Source organism: Chiloscyllium punctatum, chromosome 23, assembly GCF_047496795.1.
Source record: "Chiloscyllium punctatum isolate Juve2018m chromosome 23, sChiPun1.3, whole genome shotgun sequence".
NCBI classification, from domain to species: domain Eukaryota; kingdom Metazoa; phylum Chordata; class Chondrichthyes; order Orectolobiformes; family Hemiscylliidae; genus Chiloscyllium; species Chiloscyllium punctatum.
In genome coordinates, this window is record NC_092761.1 from 70890187 (window position 1) to 70912402 (window position 22216).

Sequence of the window (22216 nt, forward strand, 5' to 3'; positions counted from 1 at the left end):
TCAAAAAAGATTGACAAGGATGTTGCCAGGGTTGGAGAGTTTTTGAGTTGTGTGGAGAGACTGAACAGGGTGGGGCAACTTTCTCTGGACCTTCTGAGGCTGACAAGTGATCTTACTGAAGTTCATAAAATCATGAGGGGCATGGATAGGGTGAACTGGCAAATCTTTTTCCTTTGGGTAGTGGAGTACAAAATTAGAGGGCATGAGTTTAAGGTGAGAGGGGAAAGATTTAAAAGGGACCTAAGGGGAAATGTTTTCATGCAGAGGGTGGAGTGTGAATGGAATGAGCTGCCAGAGGAAGGGGTGGAGGCTGGTACAATTACACTGTTTAAAAGGCATCTGGATGGGTATCTAAATAGGAAGCATTGAAAGGATATGGGCCAAATGCTGACAAATAGGAATAGGTTAATTTAGGATATCTGGTCGGCATGGATGAGTTGGACCAAAGGCTCTGTTTCCATTGCTGTACATCTCTATGACTTTATGACATTTACCCTGGACCTGGCAGATAAATGAAATGGACATCTCAGTCAGCAGTCATGGATATGGAGGTCCTGATGGATAGGGTTGTGCACAGGAGGTCAATTCTGTACTTCTAGAACTGCAGGAGGTGGTCGTGGCACTAGGCCATGCCAGCCTGGTCAGAGCTTGCCATCCAGGTTAGTGCAGTCTGAAATGTCTGTAGGAATGCTCAGCAATGCAGGAAGAAAGTCAATGACCTTTTCCTCTTCACCAAGGTATGTTACCATCACCTTCTCTCTGTCAACTCATGCTCACTCTATTTCTGCTACTGCATCCATGTCCTGCGAAAGCTTACATGCTACAGCTCTCACTGTCGCATTTAACAGAGATCTTACAGCATGGAAAGAGGGTCTTGAGCATATCGTGTCTACACCAGAGATCAACACTTATCTACTTTAATCCCATTTTACTGCACTTGGTCTGTAGCCTTCTATGGAGGAGAAAGTGAGGACTGCAGATGCTGGAGATCAGAGCTGAAAATGTGTTGCTGGAAAAGCGCAGCAGGTCAGGCAGCATCCAATGAGCAGGAGAATCGATGTTTTGGTCTTGAGCCCTTCTTCAGGAAAGACATCAGGAAATGCCTGAAACGTCGATTCTCCTGCTCCTTGGATGCTGCCTGACCTGCTGCGCTTTTCCAGCAACACATTTTCAGCTCTGTAGCCTTCTATGCCATGTCATTTTGAATGTTTGTTTAAATACTTTTAAATGTTGTGGGGGCTCTCACCTCTATCACCTTCATGAACAGCAAATTCCAGATACTCCCCATCCTTTGAGTGAAAATCTTTTTCCTCAAATCTCGTCTAAATCTGTGTCTTGCTGGTTGTTGACCTCTCTATTAAGGGGAAAGGTTTCTTCCCATCTACCCAATCTGTGCTTGTCATAATTTTGTACAGCTCCCTCAGATGCCCCTTTAGATCGCTCTGCTTGAAGGAAACAACGCCAGCCTATCTAGTCTCTCTGCATAATTGAAACATTCCAATACAGTCAACACACTGGTGAATCTCCTGTCCATCCTGTCTAGTGTAATCACATCCTTCCCATTGTATCATGACTAGAACAGCACACAATACTTCAGCTGTAATCTAGCTGACATTGTTTTACAGGCCCTGCTGTTGTGTTCAGTGCTTCAACTAATAAAGGCAAGTATCCCAAATGCTTCCTTAACCATCTTATCAATCTACCCTGCTGGTGTGATAATCCGTTCAAATAGATCTCTTCCCGCTCGTTTGGTTGGGAACTGAGATGTTTTGATCTCAACATTGAGAAGGTCTCACAGGACATTTCATCCTGTTTTCCCAACTTTCTCACCATGGTCCATGTCATTGAGAGGCAATGAAGATTCCACTTCAAACCATTTCTCCCACGTAAAAAAGGATCATTGGCATGTGAATCCACCCCACCCCATTGACTCTTGTTTCTTAATGAGTATGAAACGTGATTGTTAAAGTAGGTAACCATCCACACATTTTATTCTAAGTAGTGATTTGAGAGCTGTAAAGGTCGATGAGAATGTTTAAGTTGTAGAAAATAAGCAAAAGATTGACAAAAAGCGTTAAGTACTCCAGTTGACTGAAAAACAAATTAATGTTACAGTGGTACGGTGGCTCAATGGATAGCACCGCTGCTTCACACCGCTAGGAACCTGGATCCAATTCCAGCCTTGTGTGACTTTCTGTGTGGAGTTTGCACGTTCTCCCCTTATCTATGTGGGTTTCTTCTGAGTGCTCCAGTTTCCTCCCACAGTCCAAAGATGCGCAGATTATGTGAATTGACCATGCTAAATTGCCCATAGTGTTCAAGGATGTGTAGATTATGTGCATTAGTCAGGGGCAAATATAGGGTAGGGGGAATGGGTCTGCATGGGTTACTCTTCAGAGGGTCGGTGTGGACTTGTCGGGCCAAAGGGGCTGTTTCCACATTGCAGGGATTCTATGATTTTAAAGAAAGACACATACATGACACAACTGTGCCTCCCAAGCTCATGACATTACAAGGTATTTTAGAGCTAATTAAGTTCTTTTGAAATGTAGCCACTGTAACAGTAAGGCAATCTTGTAATGAGTATCTTGCATTTTTTTTATAAACTGCAGAAGACTCCAGGGCTTGTACTTAACATTTGTGAGTTTGGCATGAAGTCATACTCCCTTGCTAACTTTGAATGCAAAATTCACAAAGCGTGTAATTAAAGACAATCAAATATGCTCATAATTGTCCATGGTAATGTAGAATTTCAGTCCAGAACAGGTATTAAATAGCTGCAGTAATCAAAAGGTTGAATCCCGATTTTAAAAATGCTTTATTAAGCTAATAGGGCTATTTCTCACACAGATGCGTTTCCACTGTATTCTCCAGGGATTTGTTCTGTGCATATTTCACTGGAAGGAAAATGGATTCACGACCCTCTGAAGATGGATGCACTGTAAAAAAATGTGTAGACTACTACTAGTTGGTTAGATTGATGGTCCATGTAAAAATCAACAGCTGAAACATTTTGCAGCAGTAGGGACTGAAATGCTACTATCAGAGTATTACTGTTTTTGGCACAATTGAAGTTGTGTGGCACTTTACATTTGTTTCCTCTTTTCCTTTTACCTCACTGTTAAGGAGAAGTAGCAGTCAGAGTGATTCTGAGTCTGTTTAACACAGGCTCTTGGCCCATGTAACATCCACACATGTTGCTACTTGTTCTTTCAATCAGCAAGTGCCCTGGATATACAAACCTTTACAGTCAAAGAACTCCAGTAATTAGGTTTCACAATGAAAGACACCTGGCCCACCCAACCAGAAAACCCTATGTGAGACATCCAAACCTGCCAAGTCAGTTTTCCATGCTTGTTCATACGAGGTTGGAGACAGCAGTTTTATTGGAGGGAATTAATTCAGATGATGATGAATAACGTTCAGTTCCACATAAGCAAATTAATTAGCTGTTGTAGCACCTTGGATGAAATAATTACTGTTCACACTTATTTAGCTTGAAATACTGCATTTAATTTTAACTGTTTTATGCCATTTTAAAATGTTTCTTTTGTGTTTTAAGTGCAGAATATTCAGTGATGGGGTCTGGAGCACATGACACAGTCCCAAATTAGTTAAAATAAAGCTGGATTCTGACTAAAACTTCTTCTCATTTGGCCTAGACACTTGGCATTGAAGAGGACTCTTTTTTTTGTATCAGTTCAAGAGATTAGATTCAGATGTGGAATCACTCTGCCACTTCGTTCACTTGTCTGTGTGGACTGTACTGCAATTGTCTTGAGTTTCTTCTTCAGTCTGACATAAAGTACGACATAACCCACGGCCAAACACATGATAAGAAGAATGATATCTTCCATTGCATGATAGAACAGGAATTGATTGGTTCTAGTTGCTGCCCATTTCCCTCTGATTTTGTCAGAGACAGAGCCTCATTGATATGTTACTCAGGATCCTATGTTATCTCTTGCTGCCCAGAGGCATTTCAATAGTGCTATTCTGCTGTCAATATAGATTCTCAGTAAACTGCATTTGAAAAGGAGTGGAGAACATAACATAAGAAATAAGAGCAGGTGTAAGGTTTTGGAGCCTGACCTGACATTCAATAAAGTCACGATTGGTCTTCTGCGTCATCTCCATCTTCCCAGTACATCCTCATAATGATTGAGCTCTGTCTTCAATGACTGAGCATCTGTGGTCTTCCAGAGTAGACAGTCCAAAATATTCACAAATCTTTTAATGTAGAAATTTCTCCTCATCACAGATTCAAGTGGCAGACTTCTTATTCTGAAATTGTGAGCTTGGTTCTCAACTCTCTAGCTAGGAAATCATCCTCCCATCAGCTGCTGTCTCAAACCCTTTAAGAATTTTTAGACATGTCCGTTAAATCACCTCTCATTCTTTGTAAAGCAAGAACTAGTCTATTCAATCTCGTAACATAAGATAATCCTCAGATCCTTTGATTCAGTCTCACGAATCATTGTTGCACTCTGTCCAAAGCAAATATATCTTTTCTTGAGTAAGGAGACCAAAAGGTTTTAAATATTATGGAACAAAGAGCAGCAGATGTGATCTTATGAGTTCCATGAGCAAAGTGTGTGCTGCTGTTGCTCAAGATTTCCTTTCAATGCTGCCCTTGAGACCCTATAAAACTGCTATGCTGTAATTCATGGACTGGAGGTAGGTAGCACTCAGAGTATCCAGTTTTGCTAACTGACACTTTACAGTCATGCTGACTGGCAGCTACAGTAGTTCTAGGCAGTGGTAGAGGGAGAGGGAAGTGCTCTACATGCCACCTAATTGAAGATGTTGCCAGTAGGTGTTGCCAATGACAAAGGTAGGAACCTACAAACAAGTCAATGGAGCACCTATGGGATCACCAGTATCAGGGCTCATAACAGAAGCAGTAATGCAGAGACTTGAACAAGCTGCCCTCCCATCTATGCAACCTAAACTTTGGGTCCGCTATGTAGCTAACATCTTTGTCATCACAAAACGGAACAAATTAGAGGAAACACACAACACCATTAACAATCCCCTGACAGGCATAATATTCACAAAAGAGGCGGAGAAGAAGAACAGACTCCTATTCCGAGACGTGACAATTGAATGTACAGTTAACGGAGAGCTTCAAATCATCGGCTACAGAAAAACAGCAAACACAGAACAGATACTTGACTTCAAAAGCACTCATCCCAAAACCCATAAACGGAGCTGCATCAAAACATTATTTCAATGAGCTACATTACACTGCAGCATCCAAGAACTATAAAAGGCAGAAGAAAAATATCTATACAATGTTTTCAGGAAAAACAGGTACCCAATAAACACAATCTGATGATTCCTCAGAAACAAGCCCAAACAATCAGACACAACACAACCAAAAATTACAGCCACATTACCTTACATCAAAGACATATCAGAAATGACTTCCAAACTAATCATCTTGGTAGCCCACAAAGCTACCATTTAAACAGAGACTAATGAACCTAAAGGATCTATTAGATATCACCAGCAAAACTAACGTCATTTACAAGATTCCATGCAAGAACTGTAAAAAAAAACACAACATCAAACAAACTGGCAGGAAGCTTGCCACAAGGATACATGAAAACCAACTGGCCACCAAAGGTCACAACACACTATCACTAGGTTCTATACATACAAACAAAGAAGGACACCACTTTGACTGGGACAACACATGCATCCTAGGACAGTCGAAACAAAAACATGTACGAGAATTCTTAGAGGCATGGCATTCTAACCAGAACTCCATCAATAAACATATTGATTTAGATCCTATCTAACTTCCCTTGAGAAAAAACTGGAAACGACATCGCCCACTTTAAGTAACTAATACCTATAAATAGAGAGGCAGGATATACCACCAGCACTTCACCAGAGACTCTCACTGATGATGTTACCTAGTATGGTGACGAAACATCTGAAAACAAACCTTTAAGCTTAACGAGCTAACTAACATACATATTATGGTTTCTTTGTCATTTTCTTTGAACCTCCTTATTTACCAAATATAAAAGTACTGAAAATGTTATAAAAAAGGTTGTTTCACTCAGAGTAAAGCATCAACTAATTGGACAAATAGACTTTCCGCTTTCCAGTTGCTGTGGGAAGGTAGTGGGTCACAAAGATCGGCGTATTGGTGAACCAATGTCTGGAGCATGGAGGCAGGTCATGTGATGAAACCTCTAGAAATGTTTAATTACGGTTGGCAACCCTATGCTTCCACATCTATTATGCTGCTTTAAGCACTGATTGTAGTTTAAAATATCTGTTAAAGATACATATCAAGTTAGTGACTCGTTAAGATATATCATTTCAAAAGTAATTTACTATATTTCATCAGAGGCTTATTGAACAGCATACAATTTGGAGATACATGTATCTTAAACCTGTCTTTTGTGTACACTAGGTTATTGCAAGACAGTTCTTCTGTTGAAATTTTCACCATAAAATGTTTTGGAGTAGTGAATCTGTAGCACTTAAATAATACAGCATTAATGTTATAAAAGCATGAACTTCCATAACTAGAAAGGTTAATGCAGAATATTTATGGACACTGCTGAGGTAAGGAGAAACTAACCAATTGAGACATATCTTACGTAAACTTCATCTGACCATAAGGTTATACAGGAGTGAGCAAGATCATGTGACATTATAGCACTTTGTGTGATAATTTGAACAGTATCTGATTTGCATCGAAAGTAGCACATTTTTGAAGATTTGTGTTAACTAAAAGCCTTTGAATAATCAATTCTGGTAGTATGCCACTGAATTAGAAATACATCCTTGCATTTATATAGCATCTTCCATGATAACTGGGTGGAATAAAGCTCTTTACAGCCAATGATCATTTTGAAAGTATGGTCACATACGTTGAAATAACTGCACAGAGGCCAGTATCCTGTCACCTAGTCACCCTTTATTTACATGTGGAAAATCCTTATACTGGTCCAGCTCCCTCTGGGCCAGCTCTGACTATCAGAATGTCTGACACTCTTGTTCTTTTTTTTCATAGCTCTATTCTGACCCCACAGAGAGGCTGGTATACCGTCACCAAGTCACCCTTTATTTATACATGGGGAGAGTCCTTGACACTGATTTAGCTCCCTCAGAGCCAGCTCTCAGAGTGAACAGAATGTCTGACACTCCTGGTTATTTTTTTTTCCATCTCCTTCAGAGTCAGCTCTCAGAGTGAACTGAACCTCTGACACTCCTATGTTTAAAATATTTTCCCCCCACACTACCACCTAACTGCGGTATTGTCTTTTTTCCCCTGCACCCGTGTTGTGTGTGTGCAGGTGTGAGACACAGTGAAAGACACAAGGTGCACGAATCTTTATTCAATTTTCACCACCAGGAAGAAAGGAAACACCTGAGTGGCCAGTGACAAGCAGTGCTGCATGATCACACAGTGAAGGGATGGCAGGGATTAAATCAAAATAGAATTGGAGGGGGAAATAATGCACTCCACTCGCTGTGGTGCCCACGTCTCCCTAAACAGCTCAAGGGTTTGGTGGACACCGTGTGCTCCTTCTCCAGAGATACCCAGCTCTAACGTAACCGCAGAAGAGGGGACACTCTTGTTCTTATCTGTCACCTCCCTGATTGGACCAAATTAACAGCCCCAGCAGGGAACTCATTTTCTCTGAGGTCCAGCTGGCTGACCTTGTTAACAATCACTACAGTTATGTTGTGTGAAATGCAGCAATCAATTCTTGCACATTACTCCCTCAACAGCAATATGGCATTGACCAGGTAATCTATTTTTGTGATGTTTAATGAGGAATAAATGCTTGGCAGGACATCAGGTATAACTCTTACACTTTTTCAAAATCATGACATGAAATATTTAATGGACAGGTCAGATAGGGCTTTGACTTGATATCTCCTCTGTAAAACAGTTCCTCCCGCAGTGCAGCACTCCCACAATACTGTACTGGTGTGTCAGCCTTGAATATTTCTGTCAAGTCAGGAATGGAAATAATCTGGAACCTCTGCCTCAAGAGGCAAGAGTACTACCAAACGTAGCCACAACTGACATAGTGATTTTTTTCCAGGACCTCAATAAATCCATTATATAATGGGATCAAACTGCAAGTGAAAACTGTATGTTTTCTGTCATGGGCACGGAAACTGCAAGGCTGTTTAATGCTCAGATGTAAATTGAAAGAAGGATCCCATTATTCCAGATTAAGATAAATCAAGCTATACACAAGGAGAGTGTTTTTCTTAGTTCTATCTTTGATGATGTGAATAATACATAATTACACTCTATCTGTACAGGTCTGGCAACATCTGTGGAGAGAGAGAGAGACAGACAGACAGACAGAGTTGGCATTTTGACTGTGATACGACTTTCTTCAGAACTGAAAGGGGCTGAAAAATAATGGGTTTTATGCTGTTGTTGGAGTGGCAGGAGGAGGAGCGAGTGGAACAGATGGTATAGGTGCCCATAGCAAAAGATGATGGGATTTGTCTGTCCTCCTCCTCTGTCAACTACATTAACATCATAATTTTCAGGCCTTGACAGTTTTAAATAACTTTAATATTGGACCTGAAACATTGGCCCTTTTGTTTCTCTCAATAGATGCTGCCAATACTGCTCGGTTTTGCCGGCATTTCTTGCTCTTTTTTCAGATTTCCAGCATCAGCAGTATTTTGCTTTTAATTATCTATTTTTGCTATGCATAATTGATTCATACACTATAACCCAAGGCCTTAGTTCACTTAGCAGACATATTTGCTGCACTGTACTGTACCTTCTCCATTAAAATCTGTTGCCAATGACAGTGATTCTGTTCTTCATAGAAACCCGTCATGCTTTCTGTGGCTTTGATGCTTCTCATCACAAAAGCAGAAAGCCATTTGTCGTCATCATACGGTCAGGGAAGCATTAACCATAAATCTTGTCTCGAATGATAGAGGTGAATGTTCCACTGTTACGAGGCATGCTTAATGGATCATTTGCTCTTCCTGCCATTTTCAGATATTTGCAAGAGTACAGAATGTGCTAGAGGCTTAACAGAACTCAATGCAGCAGCTTTCTTTACAGAGCTGTCTGTGACTGCCTTAGGAATCAACCTAAAAAGATTTGATTTCATTTGTCTAAATTATGTCACACAGTTTTTCTGTTCATTTGTCAAAATTACTATTAGACCGGTGAAGTAAACATCGAATCTGGAGTCATAGCAGCTCTGGGATTTTGTAAGTGTCAGTGCTGTATATGCTTTGTCTAAACTTGCAGCCACTTAACTTGCCTGTGTAATTTAGCACACTCTAGTCGATTTCGCACAATGACCATGTATAGTAACAAGATGAAACTGAAGGAGCAAAGTCACAGTAACATTTATTGGCAAGTATGTTAAGACAAGTCTATAATATATTACAGATTTGTGTTTAATTGCGCACACAATGTTTAACTGTTTTTATTATTATGCTATTTTAAGACTGTTTTAAGGGCTATTGGTTTTGTTATTCAAGATTATACACAACAGAGAGCTGTGAGAATAAGCTACAAATGGTATCTGGGAAAAGATAATGATAACATAATGGGGCAAGGAATCAGGGTATGGTACTAAATTGACAGCATGAACTGAGTGATATCCTTCCGTGCTAGAAAATTATATGATTTGAGGAAAGTACATTCAGAGAAACAGTAGTTTTGTTGTACTTAACTTTACTGTGATGATTGTATGTCTTGTCTACACTGTGATTCCCTTGTGTTGTCGAGCTGTTGGCAGTATATCTTCAAAAATGAGACCTATAACTCCTGAACCATTTAGTTACGTTGATATAGGCGGTAACCTCTGTTTCCTCACTGATGGTATACAATCTGATAATATAGTGACACTCACCTCGTATGAAGCTTAATATTAATAACCTGTCCATTGACCTAAAAACTCTTCTTGCCAAGGAACAATTGACAGTGGCAGTGACAGAGACCTTGCTCAGTAAGAAGTAATCCTTAAGTTCTATGACTGAGGAAGTCAACATGTTGAGTTCAGCAGGAAAGCAAATACAGTGCAAGTCTCCATACTTCAGCACAGTTTGACTAGCAGATTGAGAATAAATATTTGTTTGCACAGATTGAAATTGGACTGAGTACAACTCCACGGAAGACACCATTGTGATGGGGTGACCAGTATACACAGATAGGTCACGGAGAAATTAACCTGGTGCAGGGATCCAGGAAACTGAAAGTAAGAAATTACTTATTCCAATAGGGAAGGTGTCTTCCATGATGGATATTCATGAGATTAAGGGTCCTCCAGATGATGCTGTGCACTATTTGCTTGCTTCAGGAAGAACTACACCCTCTGCAAAGGACATGCAAGGTAAGAGGTCCTCCTTTTTAAAGGATTTCCAGGTCTTACAGAATCAAGTTCAACAGTGCTTAAGCATAGACCAACCAATCTTCCACATCTAAAGAATGTGCATTTCGGGCAGAATAGTGAAAAGTCCAGACTACCCAAATCTGTGAATTCAGAGACTTGGGGGGAAATGGGTAATGGTACCTGTACTTATCTACGTGAATGTATAAATGCTAATAATGGGAACAACCATGAGGGAGTTGTTCTAAAGTGGGTTTGGTTCAGAAAAGGCTGACCAGTACATTAAACATCACCCAAATGCTGATGTAATAAAATTTGGATTGAAAAAGCATAGGTGGAGTCAATGGAAGGAAGACTGGCATTTGTGGTGGACTGAGCTCGACCCACCGTCGAGGTCTCCTCATAGCCTTTGTGACAGTTTCGAGCATACCAATGTACCTTTATACCTGATAGCTATCATATAACATACAACTCCTTGTTGAAGATAAAAAGCCTCTTTGCATTAGTCAACCTAGTCATTTTGCTTTACCTCAGTAGTCAGTGTAAACCCTGTACATCCTAATCTAAAAGGAGAATGGTGGTGGCAAATCTACCCTCACTGATCAAGAATCCAGCTACCTTGTACAGCATTATGAACAACTCTGAGGGTGCATCACATAGCAATCTACATTTTGGAATATTTTAAGATATTAAACTTTGTGTTAATATAATTACTGTATATTTTGTTGTGATTAAGATTAAATTTGATCATTGTGTCTTAAAAGATGTATATCCAACATTACTGTTATACTCAGTGAACTTGTAAACATCAGCAAAAACCATATTGTTGCAGTGCTGACAGCTGCTAGTTCTGTTTGGCATGAGAAGTAGTCATGTGAACAGGCAACAGTGGTACTAAATAAGTTTTGGAGGAAGAGACATTGAGAATACAGCTAATCCCGCATATTAATTGTTTTATCAATGTACTTTCTGAAGGCAACTAAAAATATTTATTATTTACTTAAATGCTGTATACTGCACGTTGTGCCCTTGCTAATTTCCACTCCTTGCTAATTTATTTTCGACGTGTTTTGATATTTAAAACCATGTATGTGCTTGCAATTTGTTTGATATAATCTTTTGGCCTCAATTTAATAACAAGGGAAAAGATGAATGTATGCCTTTATGACAATATTTTTCAAGTTAATTCTTTAGTAAATTGAAGATATTGATGCATTTTCAATCCTGATGAAGCGTAATACTCAGAATGTTAACCTGCTATTAATCCTAGTTGGAGAAGTAGCTTGCATATTTCCAGCATTTTGGTTCAAGTTTCTGATGTTTTTACACTTACTTTGATTAATTGTTCACATTGCAATTTAATTAATTAAAAACCTCAATGCAGGAATAGTGCTTCTGGCTGAATTGTAGCTGAGATGTTGTGATTTAATTTTGCCTTGACACTGAATCAGCACTCAAATATGTCGTATTAGATTGACAGACGGTGTGGTAATTAACTTCTGCTCTTTATCTGGTTATAGCCCTGCGTAAGTACTAAATTATTCAAACTTGAAAAGGTAGGGTAAGAAAATTCATCCATAGTTGTCTTACACAGGAAACCAGATAATTTCATCTTGCTCTTGCTGCTGTATCAAGGTCTTTTTGTTTATTAAAAATTCTTTCTGTTCATTTTCAAAATAGTGCCATATGGAATAACTACAGGTGGGCGAATCATTTTGTACCGGGGTAACAAATTAACTTTGACAATAGTGATATGCAAACATCAGTTGTGTACTACAATAAAAACATTATGATAGCTGTGATCAATATAGTACTCTTCCAGTGTTGGTGTAGAAATACTTAATATCATAACAGGAAATTAATTTATTCTTTTTAGCTCACTTGTTTAAAATTGATGGTTATGCCTGGAGCTCCATTATGACAATAGACAGCAGAATGTCCAATATCATAACAGTGCATGGCTAAATATCAAAAATGATTCATTAGTTATAAATCACTCACAGGTATCCTGACTTTTTGATCTTTACACATTAACATTTAGATTACAACCAAATGTACTTCAGGTAACAGTCCTAGTATACTCAATATTGTAAAACTTTATACCAAAGTCAGGTTGTTAGGATACTGTTAGGGTTTATATTTTTTTAAAATGGGGTAGATCAGTGCGTTAGTGATCAAATGTGATTGAACTGGATGAACAACCAACAATTGTGCTATTTTCAACCCGATGACACATTACTTTTACTTCCAAAAATACAATCTTCTTTCTACAGCATTAGGAGGTTTGCAGATTAAATGAGACATTGATGCTTTAATTCCAGGTTTATTGAAAAATAAAAATGACACAAATTCCAATTTTCCGAGTCATGCAAATTATTTTACTTTTGGCTTGGTAATTAATTTTAAACTGAAGATGAATAAAAGAAGGATTAATTATCTCTATGGGAGGTCTCCATTTTATGTATGACAAATGGGAAATTACAAAATTAACCAAAGTGCAATATTTTCACAGGAGTTCTCAATCTTTATGTTGCTGTCAAGGGAGACAAAAATCAAAAGACAGGAAAGAGAAAAGGTTCATGGACAATTCAACCAAGGCCTTTTGACAGGTCTTTTAGCATCTAACTCAAGGTTTGCATTATTTGCATGGTTGACCTACATTGGAATGTTTAATTATGTTCAAAGTGTTACCTAAATGTGAGTTGTTGGTAGAGAAGGTTTGGTAGCAGGTTACACATTTACAGTGGATATTGGTGTATACTGCTTGTTCTCTGCCTCAGATGGGTTCTGGGGTGTCATATGGGAAGGAAATTGTAAATATGATACTATTTAACTTGCTTTGCTTTGATTTGATTTGATTTATTGTTGTCACATGTACTGAGATATAGTGAAAGGCATTGTTTTGTGTGCTATCCAGACAAATCATATCCTATAGAAGTATATCAGGGTAATAGAACTGAATGCAGAATATTCTGCATACACCTGCAGAGAAGGTGCAACTCTAATATATGAGATGTCCATTCATAGGCCTGATAACAGCAGAGAAGAAGCTGTTCTTATACTTGTTGGTACTTGCTTCCAAACCTTTGTATCTTCTGCCCTATGGAAGAGAGTGGAAGAGAGTATAACTGAGGTGGGAGGGGTCTTGGATTATGTTGGCTGCTTTCCCAAGGTAGTGAGAAGCATAGGTGGAGTCAATGGAAGGAAGACTGGCATTTGTGGTGGACTGAGCTGTAATTTCTTGCGATCTTAGGCAGGCAGTTGATGTTCCAAGCTGTGATGCATCTGGATAGGTTGCTTTCTATCGTGCATCTATAAGAATTAGTAAGAATTTCCTTCGCATTCTGAGGAAGCAGAGGCATTGGTCTGCTTTCTTGACTGGAGCATCAATGTGGATGGACCAGGATCTATCGTTGATGATATTTATTCCTAGGAACTTGAAGCTCTTGATTACCTCCACCTCAGCGCCACTGATACAGACAGGGGCATGTCCTCTATTCTGCTTCCTGAAGTTGATGACCAGCTCCTTCGTTTTGCTGACATTAAGGGAGAGATTGTTGTCTTTACACCATGTCACTAAACTGTCTACCACCTTCCTATACTCTGTCTCGTTTTTGTTTAAGATCTGACCTACTGTGGTAGCGGCATCAGCAAACTTGCAGTATAGCAGTATTTGGCCACACAGTCAGCAGTAGAGTGAGGGACTGAGTATATAACCTTGCAGGGCACCTGTGTTGAGGATTCTTGTACAGGAGGTGTTGTTGCATATCCTTACTGACTGCAGCCCATTGGTCAGGAAATGGGGTATCTAGTTGCAGAGTGGGGAGCAGAGTCTTAGGTCTTGGAATTTGGAGATCAATTTTGTTGGAATTATGGTGTTGAAGGTGGAGCTAAAGTCAAAACATAGAAGTCTGATGTAGATGGCCTTGTTATCAAGATGTTCCAGGGATGTGTATAGGGCTGGGAAGCTGGTGTCTGCTGTGGACCTATTGTGATGCTATGTGAACTTTCGTGGATTAAGGCAATCTGAGAGGCTGGATTTGATGTGTGCCATTACTAACGTCTTGAAACAGTTCATAATGATGGATGTCATAGCCACTGGGTGATAGTGATTAAGGCAGGCTGTCTGATTTCCCTTTGGCACCGAGATGATAGTGGTTTTCTTGAAGCAGGTGGGACCTTCACATTGGATTAAGGAGAGGTTAAATATGTCTGCAAATACTCCCTGCAGCTGGTGTGTGCACAGAATCTGAGTACGTGGCCTAGGGCTCCGTCTGGGCCAATCATTTTCAACGGGTTCACTGTCAAGAAGGCTGATCTGATGTCTGCAGTGGTGACTTTGGGTACAGGTGCACCCAAAGCTGTCAGTGCAGGTGACATAATTTCACTGATCTCCTGCTCAAAACGAGCGTAGAATGCATTGAGCTCATCGGGGAGGGATGCATTGTCATCAGTGATACTACCCAACTTCACTTTGTAGCCCGTTGTAGCATGTAAGCCTTGCCACATTCGATGTGTATTTGTGTGATTAGTCTGGGACAGTTTAGTCTGGTATTGTTTCTTGGCATCCTTGAATGCTTTTTGAAGATCATACCTAGATTTCCTGTATAGGTCAAGGTCAGCTGACGTCAATGCCTCAGACCTGGACTTCAATGCCTCAGGCCTGGACTTCAATGGGGAGTGGATCTTCTGGATCATCTATGGTTTTCGGTTGGAGAGCACTTGGATTAACTTCTTTGGTATGCAGTCTTCTACACACATTTTTATGAAATCTCTTATGGTAATGACATATTCATTTAGTTTGGCTGCTGCGTTCTTGAATATGGACCAATCCACCGACTGCAAGCAGCCATGTAGGAGCTTATCCCTTACCTCCGACCAGCACAGTATGACTTGCTGTACCAGATCCTCACACTTCAGTTTCTGCTTGTAAGCCAGGAGAAGGAGTACAGCCTCATGTCTGAAATGCAGGCATGAAATGGTGCAGTGGGTGTTTTTGATGGTTGTGTAGCAATGGTCCATGTTGGTTGGTCTCTGGTGGTACAGGACACATGCTAGTGGCATTTTGGTAGCACATTGTTGAGGTTGGCCTGGTTGAAGTCACTGGCTATGATGCACAAGACCTCAGGAGATTCTGTCTCAAGGCTATTTGTGGCAGTGTATATTTCATCAAGTGTACTTTTCACTTTTACATGGGGTGTGATTTAAAGGGTAGCAGAAATAAACTCCCGGAACACCACTGGCACATCATAGATGTAACATCATTACTCAATGTAATTGCAAATTCTAGTTCTGATAATTGTGATTTATTTTAAATGAGTATCTCAGTTAAGAATGGGAATATCTCACCATCGAATAAATAAAAATCAGCACTTCTTATTAAGTTTAGTAGACTTTCTCAAATTATAAAAATATTCCAAATTCTATTCACTTATCCTTTTGATATTCATACTTGGTGAACCATGAGAAAGATTACTTGAAATTATATAACCTCTTTTACAGCCAGTGCATGGCCCAAAGCATTTCAGAGCCAACTTAGAACTTTTGAAATGTTGCTAACATTACATAAGAAAATTATGTACACCTGAATCTCACAAAAAGCAATGAGGTAAATGATCAGATTCTCTCTTTCAATGATTTTGGTTGAGGGTTAAACATTGGTCACAACATTGGTTGAAGAAGTTGACTACTCTTCTGGTCTCTAGGGTAGTGTTGCAGGATCTTAGACATTCTTAGAGAGTTGAGAGGGCCTGAGATTAATGGTCACATGAAACGCAGGCTCCCTCAATAATCTGCTGACTGCCAAGATTGTGAGCTTAAATTTTTAGTTAGGCCTTGAAATCATAATGCTTCATTGACATCATTATGTAATGGTTCCCTATACTGATTTGAGCATTAATTCAGAATTTTTTGCATTTTGATTGATATCTCCATGTTGCTTCGTGCTATTCCTGAGGAAGTTCCTTGTAAATTGATACTTCCTTTGTTTTTAACATTCCTTAAAAATAGTGAAATTCTAGACACTTGGAACTAAATGTGTTTTCTATGATGAATTCCCAACCGTTGCATGATGTAAATGGTATTTCTGTACAAACGTCTATTCTGAAATAGTTGGCTGCATTTATCTGCTTCTGAGAAGTAATGATTTTTGCAATAGGTTCTTCACTAATGTGGTTTGTACTCATTTGGCTAGAAATATTATTGCGAAACTTGAAATATTCCCAGTTTGCTCACGGTGGTAGTCAGCAATGCATTTATCTAGTGATGTAATTAAGTTATTTTGCTCTAAGTGTAGTTTCCCTGATACGCATAATGTTCATGTGGTAGACAATTGTCTGGATTTTGTGAAAATGTAGCATCTGGTCTTCTGTTTCTGGTTAGATGATATTTTTACTCCAAAGAGAAATGAAATAAGCTGTTCCACCAATCTGTAACTTTATTAACATCAATAAACTCAAACATGAAAGCACTGTGAGACTATGATTAATGTGGACTGTCAGAGACAAGAACATCATTTTGCAGGCTTTAAGAAAGGTGAACGCTGTGAGGCTGGAGCCTTTTTGTTCATCTAGTAAACACATTCCCGGTTGCAGGAATTGAATTGGGGTCTAATTTTAGGATTTAACCGTCAATTGAGCTGACCTAAGTGCACTGAGTTCTTGTCACAAGCCTGTTGGAACTCCTAAACTCTACTCAAATTCACAATAATTTCCAAGATAAAAAAAATCTGTTACCTACATAACAACAACAACAACTAATATTCACATATTAAATTTGTCATTATGAAATAGCCCAAGGCTCTTCACGAAAATACAGTAAAACAAAATTTGACACTGAGCCACATCAGGAGATTTCCAAGGCTGAATTTTATGGGAAAAAGACTACTTTGACTCTAACCCCTCTCTCCAATTCATTTGAGGAGAAAAAGATCAGCCACAACTCCACACCATAATATGCTGTGGACGCTGTATATGGTCTCTCTGCCAATTATATTGAGGGTCTGTTCTGTTGTCAGATCCTTTCATTGCCTCACAATGAATCTAAATAATTTCCTGTAAGAGTAGAAAATGCTTTTGGTTTGCATGTACAGGGCAGCTCTGAGGAATGTCAAATTCCAATGTGTTGTTTGTTTTTGCTCTGGAAAGATGGTACAGAACTGTTTTAAGAATGCTTATATGTACTTATGAAATTTTTTAATGAATAAATTATATATTTGAAATAAAAGAAAGCAAGAGCAAAGTTGAACCATAGCCTTCAGTGGGAAAAAGGCTCTCATCCGCTAGAGTTGCAGGTCAGAGCTCAGTTGTGGGCACTGCTCGGATGGCCAAAAAGGGCCCAGGACCAAGGCCCCAAAGGAACCTGGACCCAACGAAGCTAGAGACATTGGACAGGGAAGGTTTGAGCATCTTAGGAAGGGTAAGGAGTGAATGTGCCAATGATACTGACCTAAAATAGTTATCGTTTTCCTTCCTGACCTTGTAAATATATTTCAAAAAGAATAGGCTTCCCACTTTTACCCACTTGCTGAAGCCAACCATATAATGGCATGGGGCAGCGTATTACAAAGCTGAATTGCTTCTTAGTTATTGATTTATATATGCACTTCTTGTTTTGGCACTCACCCACCCCCTGTATTATGGAAAATAGCTTAGAAGTGAAATAATTCTACAGAGGCTGGTTACAAGTCACTTTATTTACACTTGAATGGTCCTTGACTGTAGTACTGCATCATACAAAGGCAGGCACCAGAATGTCTGTGTATCTGACACTCAAACATTTTATAACAAGGCTCCCCGACTGTACTAGATTTACAGTCCCAATCAGGGAACTCGTATTCGATGAGATGACTGACCTTGTTACAATCACGAGAAGAAGTAGACACTGCAAAATGATGGCAGAGGCACATAAAATACAAGCTCAGATCAGATGACTAAAATGTGTCATGGTGTACCCTACAGGAGAAAAGTGGATAGGGAGGTGGTGGTGATGGGGTTTAGGGGGAGAGTTCTAAAATTTTGGGCTTAGGCAACTGATTGCAGAGCCAGCAAATGTGGAGGAGATATAACCCCAAAAGGCCAGCATTAAAGGAGTGCAGAATCTCACATGGGAATGGGGCTGAAGGAGCTTACAGACATGATGGGATAGGGTGGGATAGAGGCATTTGAAACAGAGAATTTTAAAATCACGACATTGCTTGACCATTGAAATAAAATAAGTCAATGTACATAAGTGCTAAAAGAGAAAAGGAGTTGCTGAAGGTTAGGGCATCAGCAGTTGGGCTTTGAATAGCCTCAGGTTACTGGAAGGCAGACTATGGGTGACCAGCCAGGATTGCATCAGGAAAATGAGTCTCAAAATACGGAAGAAGGTTTCAGCAACAGATGAGCTGAGACATTATATTGAAAGTGTATTTGGCTTATCATTAGAACCATCTACATCATATGCTTACTTTGTTACATTATTTTGTTTAATTTAATAATAATCAACAATAAGGACAGCATGGTGGCTCAGTGGTTAGCACTATGGCCTCATAGCACTAGGGACCTGGATTTGATTCCTGTCTCAGGCAACTGTCTGTGTGAAGTTTGCACATTCTGCCCGTGTCTGTGTGGTTTTCTCCCACAATCCAAAGATGTGCAGGTTAGGTGAATTGGCCATGATAAATTGCCCATAGTGTTCAAGGACGTGTAGGTTAGAGCTAAATGTAGGGGAATGGGTTTGAGTTGGAGGGTCGGTCTGGACTTGAAGGGTCTGTTTCCATGCTGTAGGGATTCTATGAGTTACGGCATTCCAAAAATCTTATCACTTAATCTATGATTTTTAAAGTTCATTCATGGGATGTGAGCATCATTGGTTTGGCCATTATTTACTGTCTATCCCTAATTACCCTGTAGAAATTGATGATGAGCTGCAGTCTTGAACAGCTACAGTTCTTGGGGTAGGTACATCCACAATAGTGTAAAGAATGGAGTTCTAGGGTTTTGACCCAGTGTCAATTAAGAAAAGGCGATGTGTGGCTTGGAGGGCAAGTGTATTATGTTACTCATTCAATCACAGCATTCATGGATTAAAAATGAAACATACTGGGAAAAGAATGAGTTGGTTTCATTTGTTATACAATAGTGTGAGGAAGCATGTTAAGCCATTGACAGAAATCCATCGAGGTAGTCAACTATTAATCATATGGGTTTATTTCAATATATGTTTAATCAGCTACTTCATTTGGATGTATGAGACTTTGGAAGGTTATTTGGACAAAACTAACGTGAAAGGGTAGACAGTGCCATTCACCTGCTTTCTCGAAGTAATGATGCACATTTATCAGAAAGACTCCATTGAAGTTCAACAGCAAATCTTCAATTCAGGTTAACTCAGACTATTCATGAATCACACCGAAACTTCAAATTACAGATATGACTAGGTAAAAACAATGACTGCAGATGCTAGAAACCACATTCTGGATTAGTGGTGCTGGAAGAGCACAGCAGTTCAGGCAGCATCCGAGGAGCAGTAATATCGACGTTTCAGGCAAAAGCCCTTCATCAGGAATAAAGACAGTGAGCCTGAAGCATGGAGAGATAAGCTAGAGAAGGGTGGGGTGGGGAGAAAGTAGCATAGAGTACAATAGGCGAGTGGGGGAGGGGATGAAGGTGATAGGTCAGGGGCGGGGGGACGGTGGAGTGGATAGGTGGAAAAGAAGATAGGCAGGTAGGACAAGTCATGGGGACAGTGCTGATCTGGAAGTTTGGAACTGGGGTGAGGTGGAGGAAGGGGAAATGAGGAAACTGTTGAAATCCACATTGATGCCCTGGGGTTGAAGTGTTCCGAGGCAGAAGATGAGGCGTTCTTCCTCCAGGCGTCTGGTGGTGAGGGAGTGGTGGTGAAGGAGGCCCAGGTCCTCCATGTCCTTGGCAGAGTGGGAGAGGGAGTTAAAATGTTGGGCTACAGGGCGGTGTGGTTGATTGGTGCGGGTGTCCCGGAGATGTTCCCTAAAGCGCTCTGCTAGGAGGTGTCCAGTCTCCCTACTGTAGAGGAGACCGCATCGGGAGCAACGGATATAATAAATGATATTAGTGGATGTGCAGGTAAAACTTTGATGGATGTGGAAGGCTCCTTTAGGGCCTTGGATAGAGGTAAGGGAGGAGGTGTGGGCGCAGGTTTTGAAATTCCTGCGGTGGCAGGGGAAGGTGCCAGGAAGGGAGGGTGGGTTGTAGGGGGGCATGGACCTGACCAGGTAGTCATGGAGGGAACGGTCTTTGCGGACGGTGGAAAGGGATGGGGAGGGAAATATATCCCTGGTGGTGGGGTCTTTTTGGAGGTGGCGGAAATGTCGGCAGATGATTTGGTTTATGGGAAGGTTGGTGTAGGGTGGAAGGTGAGCACCAGGGGCATTCTGTCCTTGTTACAGTTGGAGGGGTGGGATCTGAGGGCAGTGGTGCGGGATGTGGATGAGATGCGTTGGAGGGCATCTTTAACCACGTGGGAAGGAAAATTGCGGTCTCTAAAGAAGGAGGCCATCTGGTGTATTCTGTGGTGGAACTGGTCCTCCTGGGAGCAGATACGGTGGAGACGGAGGAATTGGGAATACAGGATGGCATTTTTGCAAGAGGTAGGGTGGGAAGAGGTGTAATCCAGGTAGCTGTGGTAATCGGTGGGTTTGTAAAAAATGTCAGTGTCAAGTCGGTCGTCATTAATGGAGACAGAGAGGTCCAGGAAGGGGAGGGAAGTGTCAAAGATGGTCCAGGTAAATTTAAAGTCAGGGTGGAATGTGTTGGTGAAGTTGATGAATTGCTCAAACTCCTCGTGGGAGCACGAGCTGGCGGCAATGCAGTCATCAATGTAGCGGAGGAAGAGGTGGGGAGTGGTGCCGGTGTAACTACGGAAGATCGACTGTTCTACGTAGCCAACAAAGAGACAGGCATAGCTGGGGCCCATAGCTGGGGCTCATGGCTACCCCTTTGGTCTGGAGGAAGTGGGAGGATTTGAAGGAGAAATTGTTAAGGGTGAGGACCAGTTCGGCCAAACGAATGAGAGTGTCGGTGGAAGGGTACTGTTGGGGATGTCGGGAGAGGAAAATAATGAGATTATCCAATAACCTGAAAAGCACTGATCAAGAAGAGTGTTAGATATTGGACAGCTGAGAGTAGCTTGCTACTAATGGGTGATTAGATCTCATTTACAGAAATGGTGAATCTGCTGAACCTAATAATATTTATGATGTTTAATTCTAATAAGAGAGTTGGTGCTGAATAGAAATTTTGGAAATTACAGCACAGAAAGAAGCAATTAAGATCATCATGACTGCTGTGGTGCTAATTTTCTCACAGTTGTTACCCACTTTTCTTTGTTCTTCTCCCAATCCCTTTATATAAATCATTTTTAAGGCTTGTCTTATTGCATGGACTTGCCAGTTCCCTACACTGTGTGAGCTGCTGCTAATGGTAAAGGTTGCTGCCAACAACCTTTTTAAATGTAGGAAATCCGAGGCCGTGTGTGGTCTGGTGTGGCAGAGGAGAATCTGACCTAAGTAGAAGAAAATCTTGGTTGTTAACAGGACGTAATTCAATGCATGTTAGCAACTAGCTACTGGGTACATTGATGTGACAGACATTGTTACAGAGGCTTCGAGGAGAATGAGATGTTAGGTGCCTCTCCTCAAGAGCCCAAGCTGTTCTGCCAACGAATTCACATGATATCATCATAGCGGCTGGGACTTAGGGCACTCCTCAGCATTTAACCCTTCTAGATTGTTTCAGACACATGTACAATGTCATTCCTCTGCCCCACCCGCCAAGATGTTTTCTCATTAAGATTACATATTTGTACATATAGTTACTTATACATCATCTCCACACTTCCTTACT

The 22216-nt window shown here is 40.5% G+C and overlaps 1 protein-coding gene across 3 annotated transcripts in view; it reads left to right on the forward strand.

The window, feature by feature from the left end:
* The window catches only part of clmpa (CXADR like membrane protein a), a 129947-nt gene that overhangs the window by 36660 nt on the left and 71071 nt on the right, over nt 1-22216 (forward strand). The window contains exon 2 of one of the 3 annotated variants that reach the window (XM_072593163.1): nt 10107-10355. The exons of the other annotated variants lie outside the window; for them this stretch is intronic. Within the exon in view, the coding sequence (XP_072449264.1) occupies nt 10259-10355 (97 nt within the window). The 5' untranslated portion in view covers nt 10107-10258. The remainder of the gene's footprint in view (nt 1-10106; nt 10356-22216) is intronic. 3 annotated transcript variants of the gene reach the window in all.